Raw genomic sequence first — 16904 nt, 5'->3', positions numbered from 1 at the left:
AGATATTTAAAATACTCCTAAAACATCACTGAGTAAAAATATACTGACTTACTGTCTATTAAAATTTTCCTACATTGGGGTGCCTGGGTGGCTCTGTCAGTTAAACCTCTGACTATTGATTTTGGCTTAGGTCATGATCTCAGGGTCCAGTTGGTGTTGGGCTCTGTGCTGGGTGTGGAGCCTACTTAAGATTCTCCCTCTTCCTCCTCCTCTCCCCTACTTGTGCACATGTATGTGTGAGCACACATGCGTGTTCCTGTGTGTTTGCTGGCTTGCTCTCAAAAAAATTTTTTTTTCTTGCACTGGTATTTCAGGATATGTTAAGTAAACTAAACCAAGTGAGTGTTGAGAGTATAGCTCAGCACCATGTATGTAAGACAGCAGGTTTTAAGTCTAAATCTCAGAAGGGTCTCTGGTATTACTCTACTTGTATATATAATTGCAGAAACACCAGGACTCTGAATCAGAAGTTAAACCACACGGCAGTGACAGCAATCACGGTAGCATGGTAATACTAGGTCCCCCTTAGCCAGGTCTTCACAGAGCAGCAATGTGAGAGCCATATGCTTACACCTAGACTTACAGTGAGGTTTGGAGAAGGAGAACTCAGAAATTATGAATCTCTGAGCTTCTTTTTTTACTCGATTTTATTTATATATTTGAACAAGAGAGGGAACTCAAGCAGGGGGAGAAGGTAAGGGAGAAGCAAAAGCAGGCTCCCCACTGAGCAAGGAGCTTGATGCAGGGCTGAATCCCAGGACCCGGGGATCATGACCTGAGCTGAAGGCAGACACTTAACTGACTGAATCACCCAGGGGCCCATGAATTTCTGAACTTCTATAAGAGTTGACACATTTAATCTTTCTTTCTAGATAGTGGTAGAGTGCTCAGCTTATTTTTTTTTTTTTTCTCTGAAAGTAAACAGATCCTCTCTGGGGCAGGAGAAGATCTCTGCCCCTAAATTTAACTCTTCGGCTCCAGGGGGGATAGGAAAGGTTTTATTGCTTTTTGAAAGGGAGCTGATGGCTTCAGAGAAAGGAGGCAAGCTTAGAAGGTACAGAGGAGACAGTCTCCAATGTTAATGTCATGCTAGGTTTCATCTGTGGGAGACTTGGACTGTGTGGGAACACTGAGAAATCCAGGGAGGACTGTCTTGTAACAGAGGCATATATAAATACATGTTTATGGTTTATATGTATATGGGACACATATTCAAGATTCACAGGAAACTGATAAATGTTGGTTTACAGGAATGAAGTAGGGAAACTGGGATTGGGGGAGGGCATTATAGATAGATACAACTCCTCAACTCAGAAGTACCTTGTGTTTTGAACCATATGGAAATTTTGACCAATTTGCAAAATAAATAACATTTAAGTTAAAAATGAAAATTGGGATTTATAGTCTAAAACTTCTTAGTCCTGCTTTCTAAAATATACATAGTCAAAACTGATGGAATTGAGTGGTTTGATAACCATATAAAGAAAATTTTACTCCCAGCTTCTGGATGTAAAAGGGTAATATTTAGAAAAAGAAGGTTGAGATAGCAGCTAACCTTTATTTGCTGATTGAGAATATCATATATTTAACCAGTGTGAGGCAGGTTAGGTAGAGGATAGGAGATTGAGGCACTATAATCTCAAATGTGGATTGGAAAATTGTATGATATATGAGGAAGTCAGGATTCACTGAGTATTTGAGTTCCCATTCCTTATTTTCCATAGTATGATCTGAGCAATTTATCTTTTCTGACTACTAGTTTTGCACATCTTTAAATGTTATAGTTGCACCTCATGAGATTGTTATGAAGATCAAAGAAGGTAATGCCTGTGAAAATAAATTGTGAATTTTACCCAGTACTCTATGAGTGGTAGTTGCTTTTTTCTGTGTAAATGCAGGAAGTCTGGGGTGGCCGGGTGGCTCAGTGGGTTAATCCTCTGCCTTTGGCTCAGGTCATGATCTCAGAGTCCTGGGATTGAGCCCTGCATTGGGCTCTGTGCTCAGCAGGGAGCCTACTTCACGCCCCCCACACCTCCCTGCTCTCTGCCTGCCTACTTGTGATCTCTCTCTAAAATAAATAAATAAAATCTTTTAAAAAATGCAATTATTTTTTCTTAATTTGCAATTAAGAAAAAAAAAAAGGAACCCAAATTCAGATGTCTGCCTGTGGTTCTGTTCCACACACAGTGCCAACAGAAGTGAATTCATGTGAATTCATGCTGTGATAGGTGCTGTGATACTTGCCATGAGGTAGCAGTTGCAAAGAAAGATCTTTCTTTCTTTCCTCCTTCTTTCTTTCTTCCTTCCTTCCTTCCTTTTTCTTTCTTTCTTTCTTTCTCTCTCTCTTTTTCTTTCTTTCTTTCTTTCTTTGACAGAGATCACAAGTAGGCAGAGAAACAGGCAGAGAGAGAGAGAGTGGAGGAAGCAGGCTTCCTGCTGTGCAGAGAGCCTGATGCGGGGCTCGATCCCAGGACCCTTGGATCATGACATGAGCTGAAGGCAGAGGCTTTAACCCACTGAGCCACCCAGGCGCTCCAAGAAGGACCATTCTTATAGTCATTTTTGATTCCTAAATACCATGAAATGATTCAGAAAGGAAAGATTATCCAGGACTATAAGAAACAATGAAATCTCATGAACTTTTCATTAAGATGTGGTACTTGGTATTTTTGAGACAGTGTTTTGTCACAAAGCGGTTTCTTTCCCTTTAAATGAACATATTACTTATAATAATATGAACTTAAAGTATTTTCAACTATCACAACTTTTGCTAATACTTTGTTCTTTAACATATTATTACCAAGCCAGGCTATTGAGTCTTAAGGTGACTTTATTATAGAACCTCTGGAAAAAGCTACTTTTAGAAGTGTCTTCCTCTAAGATCCTAAACTGCACCCGTGTTGGTCCTTTCTTAATAGGATTGGTCTATTGCTTATTCTTTTATCTGTGTCAGGTTTGTTAATGCACAATATTGTTAAGTGGGTTCCTGTTTGATAGTGATATACTTTTTATTGGGAAATTGTAATAAAACATTACTTGCTTGGATTTGAATTCCTCACAGCTCTATGTTAACTGGTGGAAATGATTATTTCCGTATATGTTGCTCTATTATATGACGTCCTTATACCAGTGCATAGCACCTTGCATGACATGTATTAGGTGTTCATAAAATACTACATTGATGGATGAATGAATTTGGAAGCTTCACCGTTTGGTTGTTAAAAATGGGAGAAGCAGAAATCCTTTCATGCTATAAGTCTGCAAGATTGTTTCTGGTGATAAAATTTTATAAGGAGAAAGTGAGTAGGAGAATATACAATATATGACAAAAATAATAAGACCAGTATTTGTGAATTTGTTATTACTTATACTCTCCATTTATATTTCAGAGGTGGCTTTTGTTTGATATTTTAACTGTATTAGTTTAGAAAATGCTTAAATAAGTATTTTGGGATATTTCATTTTGTACATGGATCTGCCCAGTCACAATGTAATTAATTTAGATAAAAGTAATTTGTTCTCTCTCTGTGTTGTTTTTCCTCCTTCCCCTCCCCCCATTTTTTTCTTTCTTCTTTAAAAAAAATTTTTTTTTGTCATAGGGATTTGGTATGGCAAAATAGAAGGTAATATTTCCTTTTTAGTGGTTTTTTTTTTTCTCTAGCAATAATGACAGAAACATAATGTAAAAATAGTCTTTTTTTCTGAATAAAAGGCTGAATGGCCTGCTGCTCCAAAAGCAGGTTCAAGTTGACTTCAGTTTCGTTTCTTTTTCTTTTTCTCTTTTTTTTCTTCCTTCCTTCCTTCCTTCCTTCCTTCCTTCCTTCCTTCTTTCTTTCCTTCCTTCCTTCTTCTCCCTCTCTCTCCCTATCCTTCTTTCTCTTTTTTTGACACCCATTCAGTTCTGGGCCATATTCTAATGGTTGTGATAGGACAGTCTCAGGAAAAGCATGCCAAGGTAAAGGAAGACCTTTCTGGGACAGGAAGAGCTTCCAGGTCAGAACTGCTTTAAGCTAGTTCACCCCACCAATAAATAAGAAAATGCCAAGACAGACTTTTCCCTTTTACCCATTTCTCTCAGTATTTCTTTACTTTGTGAATTGAGTAAAGGAGCACAAGCTTGTGAATGGATCCTTGAGATCTTTAGATATCCCCATATTCTACAAATTGACATTAAAAATGTTTTAAAGTTAGGAAGCCACTGGGAACAATCACGGAGATCATTAGATTGTGAATGTCATTAGTTTTGGTTATTATTACCTCACAGATAATGACTACTTAATGAGCTTTGGGACTTTAGGCAAGGTAACCTCTCTAAGCCCCATGACCTTATCTATAAAATGGAGTTAATGATAGTACTAATCTCAGATGGTTGCTATGAAAATTAAGCAAGACTGAGTGCATTTCTGAGTGTTTTTAGTGATAACCCTCAAAATCTGGGTCTGACTGGCTTAAGCAGAAAAGGATTTGGAGTGGATATAGGAAATCTCAGGCTCGCTAGAAGGGCTGGAGAAATGGACTCAGAGTTAATACGGTTCTAAATTATAGTCAAAAACATGACCCACAACTAGTCTGGGTGTGACTGATGCAATAGTGCTGAGTGTCACTGATACTGTTGTTAGTCCGAGTTTTAAAGCTGACTATTGCTCTACTGCTTCTTGAAATAATTCTGTTCTATCCCTTATTCTTTACATCATTGGCTCCTGATCCAGAATGTCAGGCAAGTGATTCTGGGTCATATGGCCATGCCTTGCAGCAGGGAGCCTAGAAGAGCAAATTTATGATTATTATTAGCTTTTGTTGGGGGGATTTGGGCTCTGCCCACCATGAAGACATAGAAAATAGAAATCCCCAAAGCAAAACAGAGTTTAGAGCTGGGCAGTTCCCAAACTGATAAAATTTCCACTACCATAGTATGAATACTTCATACTATGCCTGACATGAGGTAGGTGCCTCCCTTATGTTGGCTTTGTTAATTTATATTTGCCAGTTTTTTTTTTTTTTTGAGAAACAAAAAAGGGAGATTTGTACTCCCAGATAAGATTTTTGAAGCAAATGGATTAAAGCTGCTAAAGCAGTAAAGATAAATTTCCAAGTAAAGATGTAATTTCCAAGTCTAGAATTACATGGTAGTCCAATTAAGTTCACGAGATGTCCTCTCCCTTTGGATTGAAATATTTCAAGGGTAATTTTGGACAGGTAGCCAAAATGTATAAGCAGCAAACAACCCAGATTGCCACCGAGACTCCCCTGACATTCATTAGTTGCTTCCCTTTTCACCTAGTTTCCCATTTATGAGTGGACAATACTAAACATAGTTTAGAAAGTTCTGGCCTCAGTGTCAGAAGATCTGGGTTTGCATCTCCGCTCTACCGGTGACCACCACTATGATCCGGACAGATTACATAATCCCTCAGGTTGTTTCATGTGTGTATAATACAGAATACTTAGATTGGATACAATTAGCTGGAGTCTGGCATGCAGCTCTTTTGCTGACTTGTTCAAGTTCACCTAGCTGCACATGGAACACAATGACTTGGTCAAGTTGAACTTCACCCACTTTCCACGCCTCATCTTCTGGCACTCCCTCTGCCTGAAGAGGGACAAGGTGGCCATCATGGTTAGCTCGCTGGACTAGGTTTAGAACCTGGAGAAAAGGACCTGTTGGGCAGTAAGATCAAGTACATGGAGCATGTGTTTGAGATCCTGCTGCACCTGCAGACCCTGCAACTGGACTCCAGCTGCCTCACGTACATTGAGCCCTGGATCCTCAACTCTTGGAAATCATTGATGAGCATCATCCTGGCCAGGAACATATGGGACTGTGGATGCATTGTGTGTGGCCTGGCCTCGTGGCTCCACAGCTTCCAGGGGCACTGCGATGACAACTCCCAGTGTGCCAGCCCAGATTACACACAGGGCAAAGACATCCTAGATGCTGTGGACACCTTTCACCTGTGTGAAGATAGGGCCAAGTCCACTGTTGGTCTTCTGCTCTCAACCATCCCAACAACAGTGACCTGGAGCTCCCGGCTAGTCCAGCCACCGTGCTTGCTGATGGCAGGGAGGGGCAGCTCGGTGGCACACACGAGCCAGCTGCTGTGGCTCTCCCCAGCAGTGAGCATGCTGAGAACACGATGAAGATCCACAGGGTGGTCACAGGCACCGTGGCCCTCATCTTCTGCCTCATCTTGGTCCTGGTGCTCTCTTTCTCCTAGAAGTGTTTCCTCCCCAGCCTTGGACAACTCAGACAGTGCTTTGTCATGCAGTGCAGGAAGCAAAACCAGAAACAGACCATGCATCAGATGGCTGCCATGTCTTCCCAGGAATACTACATTGATTACAAACTGAATCACATGGAGAGAGCCCTGGTGGTCATGCCAGGTGTGATTGTCCCAGTGGATCTCAACCTATATGCTATCAAACAGGTCTGGGTGGCTGGGTCGACCTGCCAGCACCAGGGTGGGGTCTCCTTGTCTGTGCTCTGATACGCTCCTTGACTGAAACTGTAGGGGGATATTTCAACAGCAAGGTCTGTCCATATTAAGGAACCTGAGAGTGTAAAAAGGTACCAATCATTGATTTTTAAATTTTTTTGTAAGTGAAAATGTTTAAAATAACATTTATAGTTTTTGCCAAAAGAATATTTATATAGTACCCTTGAGGGTTTACGTGAAAATATGAAAATATCTAGCAAATAGTACTTCTCAGTAAATATATCTTTTAAAAACGAAACAAGAAGTATACCTGGGTGGCTCAGTCGGTTAAGCCACCTGATCATGATCAGGTCATGATCCTGGAGTCCCAGGATCGAGCCCTGCATCAGGCTCCTTGCTCCTTGCTCTTTGAAATAATTCTTATTGTTTACATCACTGGCTCCTGATCCAGAATGTCAGGCAAGTGATTCTGGGTCATATGGCCATGCCTTGCAGCAGGGAGCCTAGAAGAGCAAATTTATGATATTATTAGCTTTTGTGGGGATTTGGGCTCTGCCCACTGTGAAGACATAGAAAGCAGAAATCCCCCAAGTAAAAGAGAGTTTAGAGCTAGTCAGTCCCCAAACTGATAAAATTGCCACTACTATGGAATGCTTCATACTATGCCTGACATGACGTAGGTATCCCCATAGGCACCTACTTCTCCTTCTGCCCCTCCCCTTGCATGCTGGCCCTGTCGCTTGCTCTCTTTTATTTTTTTTGCCTCTGACAAATAATTAAATAAAATCTTAAAAAAAAAAGCCCTGGGAATTAAAGAAATTTAAGTTTTACATTTTTTTTTTTAAATGAAGAGATCTAGGATGTATAGGTAAATATGTAAGCCACTGTAATTTAGGGCACCTATTTCAGGGTATCCATGAAGTCATTATAGTTTTATAATAATATTAGGACATTATTTGCCTTTTTCACTTTCATTCTATTATGAATTCAGTTTCTGAAAGCTATATGGTGTGTTGTATGATGTCACAACAGATTGAAGAAGCAGATATGAGAATACAGCTGACTTTTATTTAGCCCAAATATTAGAGATTTGCAAAAATATAAAATGATGCACAATTTTTTTTGTTTTAAAAAATTGTTATTTTTAAGATTATTACTATGCAATGGTGTTTATTATTATTTTTAAAAGAATTAACAAATATTTTTAAATTGCTGTCTTAATTTCTATTTTGTTAACTACATATAGATGTAACCTACATAAACCAAAGCTCTTTGAGGAACTCAGTGATTTTTTAAAGGTACAAAAGGATCCAGAGGCTGGAAACTTTGAAAACTGGTATATTCTCAGACAGTGCCATGCTTTCCATAAGAGGAGACTCTGGTGGACTAATTTATTAGAGACAGTTTGCTTATTTAAGTATATGGACTTGGAACAGTTTTTAAAAATCCTTAAAGTTTAGCCTAACACACACACACACACACACACACACACACACGTGTATGTGGGGGATTAAGTGGAATGAGTCGTTAGGGATAAATAATTTATATAGAAGTAGAAAATTTAAGGCGTGCCTGGGTGGCTCAGTCGGTTAAGCGGCTGCCTTCGGCTAAGGTCATGATCCCAGGATCCTGGGATCAAGCCCCATATCTGGCTCCCTGCTCAGTGGGGAACCTGCTTCTCCTTCTCCCTCTGCCCTTCCACTCCACTCATGCTCTGTCTCTCACTTTTCTTCTCTCTCAAATAAATAAATAAAATCTTTTAATTAAAAAAAAAAAGTAGAAAATTTAAAAAGAAAATTCTTTTGGATGAAGAAATACGATTACTTAGTCTGATCTATATATTGAAAAGATGATTGGGAAGAATTTGGTCAAGTGGAAAAATTACTGAGTTAGGAATGAAGAGACATCTTTTATGTTCTGTTCCTGGCTCCTCAATTCTGTAAATGCATTTTTGAATGAGTAAGCTCTTCTGTTTTGGATGTGAATTTCTTCAGATGAATGGGAATAAATAATTCCCACCCTGCTTTTTCTTTCATTTATACAACAAATGTTTATTGATTCCTTAGAGTGTACTAGGGTCTATTCTAAGTTATTATTGTTATAGTGATTAAAATATGCAAGGCCCTCATTCAGGAAGGTAACAGTTTAATAAGAGACTCGGGGATAAACAAGCAAATACATATATAAGCAATTATAAATTGTGGTTAAGTACTACAAAGGATCAAATAGTGTGAAATTAAAGAGAAAAATGCTACAGACCTAATTACATAGGACCAACAGGGTAGGTTTCTCTGAGGCAGTGATGTTTAAACTGAGACCAGATATATAAGAAGGAGCAGAGGGAATAGTTTTCAGCAAAGAGAACTGTCTGCATAAAGGCCTTGAGGTGTGCCTAAAGTATGGTAGACATGAGGAATGGTAAACACAATGGAGCTGGAGAAGTAGGTTATGCTCAGCGGGGAACATATAAGAGCCTTATATGCTGTGGGAAAAAGCCTTCAGTTTAGAGTGTAAAGAGTTCAAATATGTTAAGGCTGAGATGTGTAAGGGATTATTGGGCCAGTATAAGATGTTAGTGCATACAACTTACATACATTAAGGTAGTTGTGTTGGAGGAGTACCATTTCTCACAACTATTCCTGGTTGATGTTCTCAGGTATAGATAAATGATTCCAGGGTCCTTGCATTGAGCCCTATGTTGGGCTCCCTACACAGCAGCGAGTCTGCCTCTCCTTTTCCCTCTGTCTCTCTCCCTGCTTGTGCTCGAACATTCTCTTCCTCTCTTTCAAATAAATAAAATCTTTTAAAAAAAATGCTTAAGTTCTTACTGCTGATAATTTGTTCAAAAGAGTTAAGTTTCTTTTTTGGTTAGGTTCTTTAACTTACTGAAAACGTGTTAAATAACCACATATCAGGTTCTTCTACCCATTGTATCTCTGTTTATTTCAGTGCTCTTCTTTTTAATGAAGTAAAATATATTTCTACTCTGGAAGACCTTCAGAACATAGAAAGTGCTCTGAAAGGAAAAGCCAGCATTGCATTCTCCTACGTAAGAGCCATTGGAACACCAGGTATTTAACTTTTCTCTTAATCTTTTTTTGTGCCTCTGCACTTGTCTGAATGTGTTGAAGGACTTAAAATAGGATCCTTACCATTAAGTCTTCTTTCTTTAAGCAAGCAGCATAGTAATGTGATTGAACAAAAACGCTGGAGCCAGATTGTCTAGTTAGATGCTCTGCCCCCATGACTTACACTGTGACTTGCACAACGTAAATTGAGTTTCCTAATCAGTAAAAAGTAAGGTGGTGAAAATAATTATGCTTACCCCTTAGTGTTATTGTGAGGACCAAATGAATTCAAGTAATTAAGATACTTCCTGACATGTAATGGTGTCCTATAAGTGTTAGTTACTATGTTTATTTCCTTATGGTCCTCCTGGTACCTGGTATAGTATTTTACTATATTCAATAATATTGACTGAATGGCTTTCTGTTTTATTTTAACATTTGCTGTTGATGACTTTTTCCTGACTTAAAGAATATGTAATTTTGACAGCATCACCATGAGCTGTAAAATGCAAAATTATGTAATTTTGTAGTCAAGTTTATAAACATCTTAAGAACAAATTATTATTATGCTTTCAAGACTTTGATTTATTAATGGTTTTAACTTGATCATGTTAATATAAAATGTTAAAGACACTTTACAAATGGAAATGCTGGGGTGCCTGGGTGGCTCAGTGGGTTAAAGCCTCTGCCTTGGGCTCAGGTCATGGTCCCAGGGTCCTGGGATTAAGCCCTGCATTGGGCTCTCTGCTCAGCAGGGAGTTTGCTTCCCTTCCTCTCTCTCTGCCTGCCTCACTGCCTACTTGTGATCTCTGTCAAATAAATAAGTAAAATCTATAAAAAGAAAAGGAAATGCTCCATGAAATAAAATCACAATTTTTATAAACATAAAACTTGATAGCTACATAGCATGCCACTGAGTTTAATATACTTGTAATAATATACTATTATTTTGTCTACTGTTAGCCTGTTTTTGTTTACAGGGCTCTCAGGTTTACTGTCCATAGTTTATAATTGTCATCAATGAGAAAGATGAGCTAGAGAGGGTTTATGTTGCTACAGTGGAACCAGAATTTTCTGATTTGTATTTTAACAGGATCATCCTGACTTCTATGTTTGGAATAGACTGGAAGGAGGAATAGTAGAATAAGGAAGGAAAGTTAGGAGGTTATTGTAGTAAGTCAGGTGAGAGATGTTGGTGGGTGGTTTGGATCAGGGTGTTAGCAGTGGAGGTGGCAGTAAATTTGAACTCTAGCAGTATTTTGGCTGTATGAATTTGCTGATGTATTAGATGTGGAGTGAGAGAGAAATAGCAGAGACCAGGTGGCTCTGAGGTTTTAGCTTGAGTTACTCGAAAGGTGAAATTGCTAATAAGTGAAGTAGGGAAGATTGAAAATAGACATTTTTGGACATCCTACTTGTGAAATACCATCTAGACATCCAAAGAGAGATATCAGCAAGGTAGTTGGATGCTACTAGTCCACGTTTGATGGTGGAGATACAGACTAGCACTATAAATTTGGGAGATAAAACCGTGAGACCAGAAGAGATCACAAAGTGAATGATGCTAGATGAGAAAGAGAAGAAGATTGAACTGTTAAGATCCGTTAACATTTACAGGTCACTGAAGTGAGAGGTAAACAATAAAGAGACAGAAGGAATGGACTCTGTGGTAGGAATGTCCTGTAAGCAAATTGAAGATAGGGTTTTAAGGAAGAGATAGGAACAGTTGTGTCAAATGATGCTGAAAAATTAATTAAGATAAGAACTGCCAATTAACCTAATTATGCTTAGCACTGTGGGATTTGTTGGTGACCTTGGCAAGCGCAGTTTCTATAAAGTGGTAGGGTAAATGCCTAATGGGGTACAAGAGAATAGGTAGAGAGCAACTGGAGGCTGTGAATATGGAGACTCATTAGAGAAATTTTGCTGTTAAGGGAAGGAGGAAAATGGGGCAGTGGCTGCAAGAGGATGTGGGTGAAGTGAAGAATTTCTTAAGCATATTTGTATGTTGACAAGAAAGATCCAGTAGAAATCAGAAACTACAGATTGGAGGACAAAACAGGGAGAATTACTGGAATAACATCTTCGAGTCAACAAGAGGGGACAAAAATCTAATGAACGAGGGGAAGTATGGTTCTTTGGTGGAAGCACAGAAAATTCATCTATGGTGAAAGGAGGGAAGACATAGACTATGGGCATCAATTTTGTTAAGCGGGTGGATAAACATGCTTCAGGAAGTTCTTTTGTTTTTGCTTTTACAACTAGCTATGTTTTTCTCAGTGAAATAAAAATGATGATTTTGTCAGGTAGTTTGAGGAGAGAAGACATGAAATAGTTGTTTTAGAAGGCCTGAAAATAAAGAATGGTTGGGGCCTCTGGGATGGCTCAGTCCAATTAAGTGTCTGACTTGGTTTCAGTTCAGGGCATGATCTCAGGGTCCTGAGATCAAGCTCCGTGTGGGGGCTCTGCACTCAGTGGGGAATCTGCTTAAGATTCTTCTCTCCCTCCCCCCACTTCCTGCTGCCTGTGCTCTCTCTCTCTCAAATAAATAAATCTTAAAAAAAAAAAAAATGTTTGCCAGACAGCAATAATAGTTGGTATCAGTAATTTAAAGTGAGCCCATGAGGCACCCGGATGGTCCAGTAGGTTAAGTGTTGGACTCTTGATTTCGGCTCAGGTCATGATCTCAGGGTTGTGGGACCATGCCTTGCATAACCAAGGAGTCTGCTTAAGATCTTCTCCCTCTGCCCCTTTTCCTGCTCACGTGCTCTCTCTCTCAAATAAATAAATAAACAATAAAGTAAGATCATTAGTGTGGTGATGCTAACAGGTTTTTTTTTTTGTTTTTCCCTCCATCCATGTTTATTTTTATGGGTGTAAGTACAGAATAAGCAGTGTATCTGATTTAATCTGGATTATATTTTAGCCAGACAGGTAGGTGAGTGATTATGAAGACTGACCATGGAATGTAAGCTGGGAAGCTTAAGAGGGAAAAAAAAAAACCCCTGAAGGAGTGGAAGATAGTGAAAATGATAGGAATGTAGTTCCTAGAGGATTATGTGCTAGACAGAGTGACCTGAAGATGGAAAGGGGGTGTGTGTTTATGAAAGGAAGGGGTTGAGGGTATGCTAGATATTGAGATTTTGGAGGGGTTTGAGATTGATAATTACAAGTCCTGGTGTGGGACGATAGCAGCGAGTGGCTAAGGTAGACTTGAAGAGAGATCACTGGATCCCTAGAGAGGACCAAAGACTGAGAGGCTAGGCTTTGCAAGTATCATCTACGAGGATAATGAAACCACCAAGGATTATGAGAGAATAATATTAGAATGACAATGTGACAGAAGCTAAATTTTTTTGTGGCATGAGGGGTTTGTTTCTGGCTGGGGTGGTAGATGACTTCAAGGCAGAATGGTGAGTGGAATACTCTGATGAACTCCTCATGTGGTAGGAGATTGGGGGGTGGGGGAGATGACTGCCTAGAAATGGCAGTGAGGAGAAAAGGGGAAATCAAATGAAATGGAAAGGAAGAAATGCTTCAAGTAAATAGAGAAAATTTCCCAGAACTGAAGGATTTGACCTTCCAGATTGGAAGGGCTCACTGAATCCCAGGATAATGGGTGAATGTAAAACATCTCATTTTGCAGTTTCAGAATGTTGGGAACAAATACTGTTCTAAAAGCTTCCAGAAAGAAAGAGTATACAGTTAAAGCATCAAGAATCAGAATTGCATTGGACTTCTCAGTTGCAGTCCTAGAAACCCAAGAAAATGGAGCAATGTTTTCAGAATTCTCAGGGGAAATGACTTGAACGTAGAATTCAATATGCAGACAACTGTAGTTAGTTACAATATAAAATGAAGACATTTTTATAAGCATAAGGTCACAAAACATGTGTATTTCATATATCCTCTCACAAGCACAAGGTGCTAGAGAATGGGAGCGAGGGAGCAAATCAGTCAGGAGGATGTGGGTAATAGGCCAAAGGACCCAGCACAAGAGACAGAGTAAGAGAATCCCCAGGATGATGGTGAAGTGAGTAGTGAGTTCCCAGGATAGAAGCTGTGTAGCAGGCCCAGTCACAGGCACTGCAGTGAATCTGTGGGCTCTGCAGAAGTGTCTCCAAGAAGAGGGAACTGCTCAGGTGCCCGATCTATTTGAAGTATTGAGAGCATTCGCCAGCAGTGGAAGAATTTAGCAATAGAAATAAATTTAAAAAAATTAAAAAGTTATAGCTAGTGCAGAAGTTGCTCGGAAAAGGAGAAATGTTCATTTGGCACTCTGTGACTCACTTGTAAATAGTATTTGCTGAGTTATGACAATGTAAATGCAGATAATTAAGCTAATAAAAATTAGAACTATATTGGGATTATTGAGGGGATAGAAGTGTGTATGTGGGGTGAGGTTTTGGGAAAGAGCTAAGTTATCACCTGCCATAGTGGGAAGTCAATAAATAGTAATGATAACACTTAAAAAATCAAGAGATAAGAGTTGGAGGTAAATACCAAAAGAAACAATAAAGGAATTGAAAGTAGCTGTCCCTTGGGAATTGGAAATGGGGTGGAGGGTGGGGGATAAATTGTTGTTTTTCTTAATATGTTTTAGAGAATTGCTTCTTTTTATTTATTTATTTATTAGAAATATTTTATTTATTTATTTGACAGAAAGAGAGAGAGCGCATGCACAAGTCAGCAGAGCATCAGGCAGAGGGAGACGGAAAAGCAGGCCCCCAGCTGAGCAGAGAGCCTGATGCAGGGTTTGATCCCTGGACTCTGGGATAATGACCTGAGCCAAAGGCAGACGCTTAACCAGCTGAGCTACCCAGGCACCCAGAATTGCCTTTTTTTTTTTTTTTAAATTTATTTATTTATTTATTTGACAGAGAGAGACCACAAGCAGGCAGAGAGGCAGGCAGAGAGAGAGAAGGAAGCAGGCTCCCCGCTGAGCAGAGAGCCCGATGCGGGGCTCGATCCCAGGACCCTGAGATCATGACCTGAGCCGAAGGCAGAGGCTTTAACCCACTGAGCCACCCAGGGGCCCCTGAATTGCTTTTTTTAAAACTATATATAAGAATAAGTTTGAAATGTGTAAGCCTGATGATTCACAGAACCCTACCCCAGGGCAAATAATACATTATATGTTAATAAAAATCATTTAAAAAAGAATAACTTTGATTAAAAGAAAACCAAGCCAGAAACAATAAGTAGGCATATACATATGTAAAATATAACATGTAAAAATTGGATGGTGGATGCATAGTCTTCCCCCTACTATGAGGAGGAAACTGTCACAGATTTGTCATAGGTTATATTCTCAAGTATAACTCATTTCTATTTCCTATTAACTCTTCTCTTTCCTTGAATATAATAGACTTTTCATAATTTCTTTAACTGCCTGCATTTTCTCAACTGGGATTCCTACAAGGAATTTTTCTTCATAATAGAGCTTCAAAGGGTGTAGGACAGTACTCAGAGAGTCACACAAACTAACTTCTTATGTCTCCCAACTCTCTTATCTTTTCTTCAGAACACAGAGCAGTCATGGAAGCTGCTTTTGTATATGGGACTACATACCAGTTTGTTCTAACCACAGAAACTGCCCTTTTGGAAAGTATTGGGTATGTACAAGAGGGATATGTCAACAATTTTATGTTTGCTTCTTTCCCATTACTTACTCAGCATCTCCATCAGAGTTTATATCATGGGCTTACCCGAGAGGAATTGTAAGCAGATGGGAATATATAAATGAAACTGCAAATCTCCTTCATTGTTACTGTCTTCCATTGTATAGTCTGAAAATGAATTTAAATATACAGAGGTGATATTAGGCTAAGGTGAACAAAGACACTATGGATAAGCCACAATATGTGATCCCATGAGTGGCCAAGCATATTTTAGGAATAGATCTCCCACAGTGATCCCATAGGTTATAAAATAACAGCTTTCATAACTAAACTCCAGAATTTTTTTCTGAGAGTTCTTTAAGTTACTTTGTCAGAAGAGTCTTTTTTTTTTAAGATTTTATTTATTTATTGGACAGACAGAGATCACAAGTAGGCAGAGAGGCAGGCAGAGAGGAGGAAGCAGGCTCCCCGCTGAGCAGAGAGTCCGATGTGGGGCTCGATCCCAGGACCCTGAGATCAGGACATGAGCAGAAGGCAGAGGCTTTAACCCACTGAGCCACCCAGGTGCCCCTGTCAGAATAGTCTTAAATATATTTAAGTACAGTTTTTGAGCATAATTTTTTAAATGTTTATTTTTCTTGTCTAGTTTCTAGCTTACAATTTTAGGTAGAGGCCTTCTTTTGACTTTTTGCCTGGGCAACCTAGGGTTGACATTTCTTTCCTTTGATAATTATAGACACAGGGAATAGCCAGTGTATTTTAAAGATTTTTCCTCAAAATGCTCTTCAGGAAAATTAATAGGAAGCAAGGCAAAATGGTGATCATGTGACCTTTTTATACCATGCAAGGGTTTTTGTTTTTGTTTTGGTTTTTAGTTTTATTTTTATTTTTCAGAGGATGAGAGAAGCACAAGCAGGGGAAGAGACAGGCACAGGGAGAAGCAGACTCCCTGTTGGCAGGAGCCTGATGTGGGATCGATCCCAGGACCCTGAAATCATGACCTGAGCCGAATGCAGACCCTTAACCCATGTCCCAACAATGCAAGAGTTTTTAATTAGCCCTCCTGCTGACCTCTTGGAAAACAGTGACTATTTGATAAAACCACATGCAATTAATTAAGTCCCAGACATTTTACAACTCTGTAAATTTAGAGTTTAGTGCATAGAAGGCTGATTAGGTGAAATGATTTTTTTGGAAGTGGCTAGGTGGGGAATAAGGTTGTAGAGAGAAGTTATGTTTTTACTGCACTGTACAACACTGGCCAGCATTTTCTCATTGGCCACCTTTTCTCACTTGTCTCTTCTGATTAGACTGTCATTCTGTGGATTCCTTCATTAATGAATTAAAGAAAACTTTGATGCATGATCACTGTCTATATACAGATTAATATTTTTAACCATTTGGGGACTTTTGCTGACAAAACCACCAAGCTTTGCTATAAGTCACTGAGTCTCAAGATAGGATAAGCAGTGGTTTAGCCAGCTGCTTTGCAACTCTCAGTGTTGACTGCCAGTTTCCATCCCAGAATGGGGGAAACCTGGTTGTTCTCATCTCATGGTGATTCTGTGACAGCCCTACAGTTTTGCTGCCAGTTAATTGTATATTTTTCTGTGTTCCTAGCTTATTCCTTTTCTGGTGATGAATAGTTGCAGATAAAGGTGACATGCTTAAAACACAGAAGATATAGGTCCTATCATTTATCTTATAAAATCTGTTCAGCAAGATATACCGCATACATAGGATATTCTGATCTATGGCTAGACATGATAATGGTCTGTAAG

The 16904-nt window shown here is 39.2% G+C and overlaps 2 protein-coding genes across 6 annotated transcripts in view; both read left to right on the top strand.

Annotated features, from left to right (window-relative positions):
• The window catches only part of TXNDC16 (thioredoxin domain containing 16), a 106593-nt gene that overhangs the window by 35466 nt on the left and 54223 nt on the right, over positions 1 to 16904 (top strand). For all 5 annotated transcript variants that reach the window (XM_004738789.3, XM_004738788.3, XM_004738787.3 and 2 more), the window contains 2 exons: positions 9384 to 9505; positions 15027 to 15117. In XM_004738789.3, the coding sequence (XP_004738846.1) occupies positions 9384 to 9505; positions 15027 to 15117 (213 nt within the window). The remainder of the gene's footprint in view (positions 1 to 9383; positions 9506 to 15026; positions 15118 to 16904) is intronic.
• On the top strand, positions 3838 to 6686 carry LOC106005809 (leucine-rich repeat transmembrane neuronal protein 1-like). Its single transcript, XM_045069482.1, has one exon. It carries the CDS (start codon positions 5683 to 5685, stop codon positions 6136 to 6138), a length of 456 nt encoding a protein of 151 aa, XP_044925417.1. The 5' UTR covers positions 3838 to 5682; the 3' UTR covers positions 6139 to 6686.

Source organism: Mustela putorius, unplaced genomic scaffold (genome assembly GCF_011764305.1).
Source record: "Mustela putorius furo isolate JIRA1106 unplaced genomic scaffold, ASM1176430v1.1 tig00000129_pilon_pilon_pilon, whole genome shotgun sequence".
NCBI lineage: Eukaryota > Metazoa > Chordata > Mammalia > Carnivora > Mustelidae > Mustela > Mustela putorius.
This window is presented reverse-complemented; position numbering and strand designations above follow the sequence as displayed.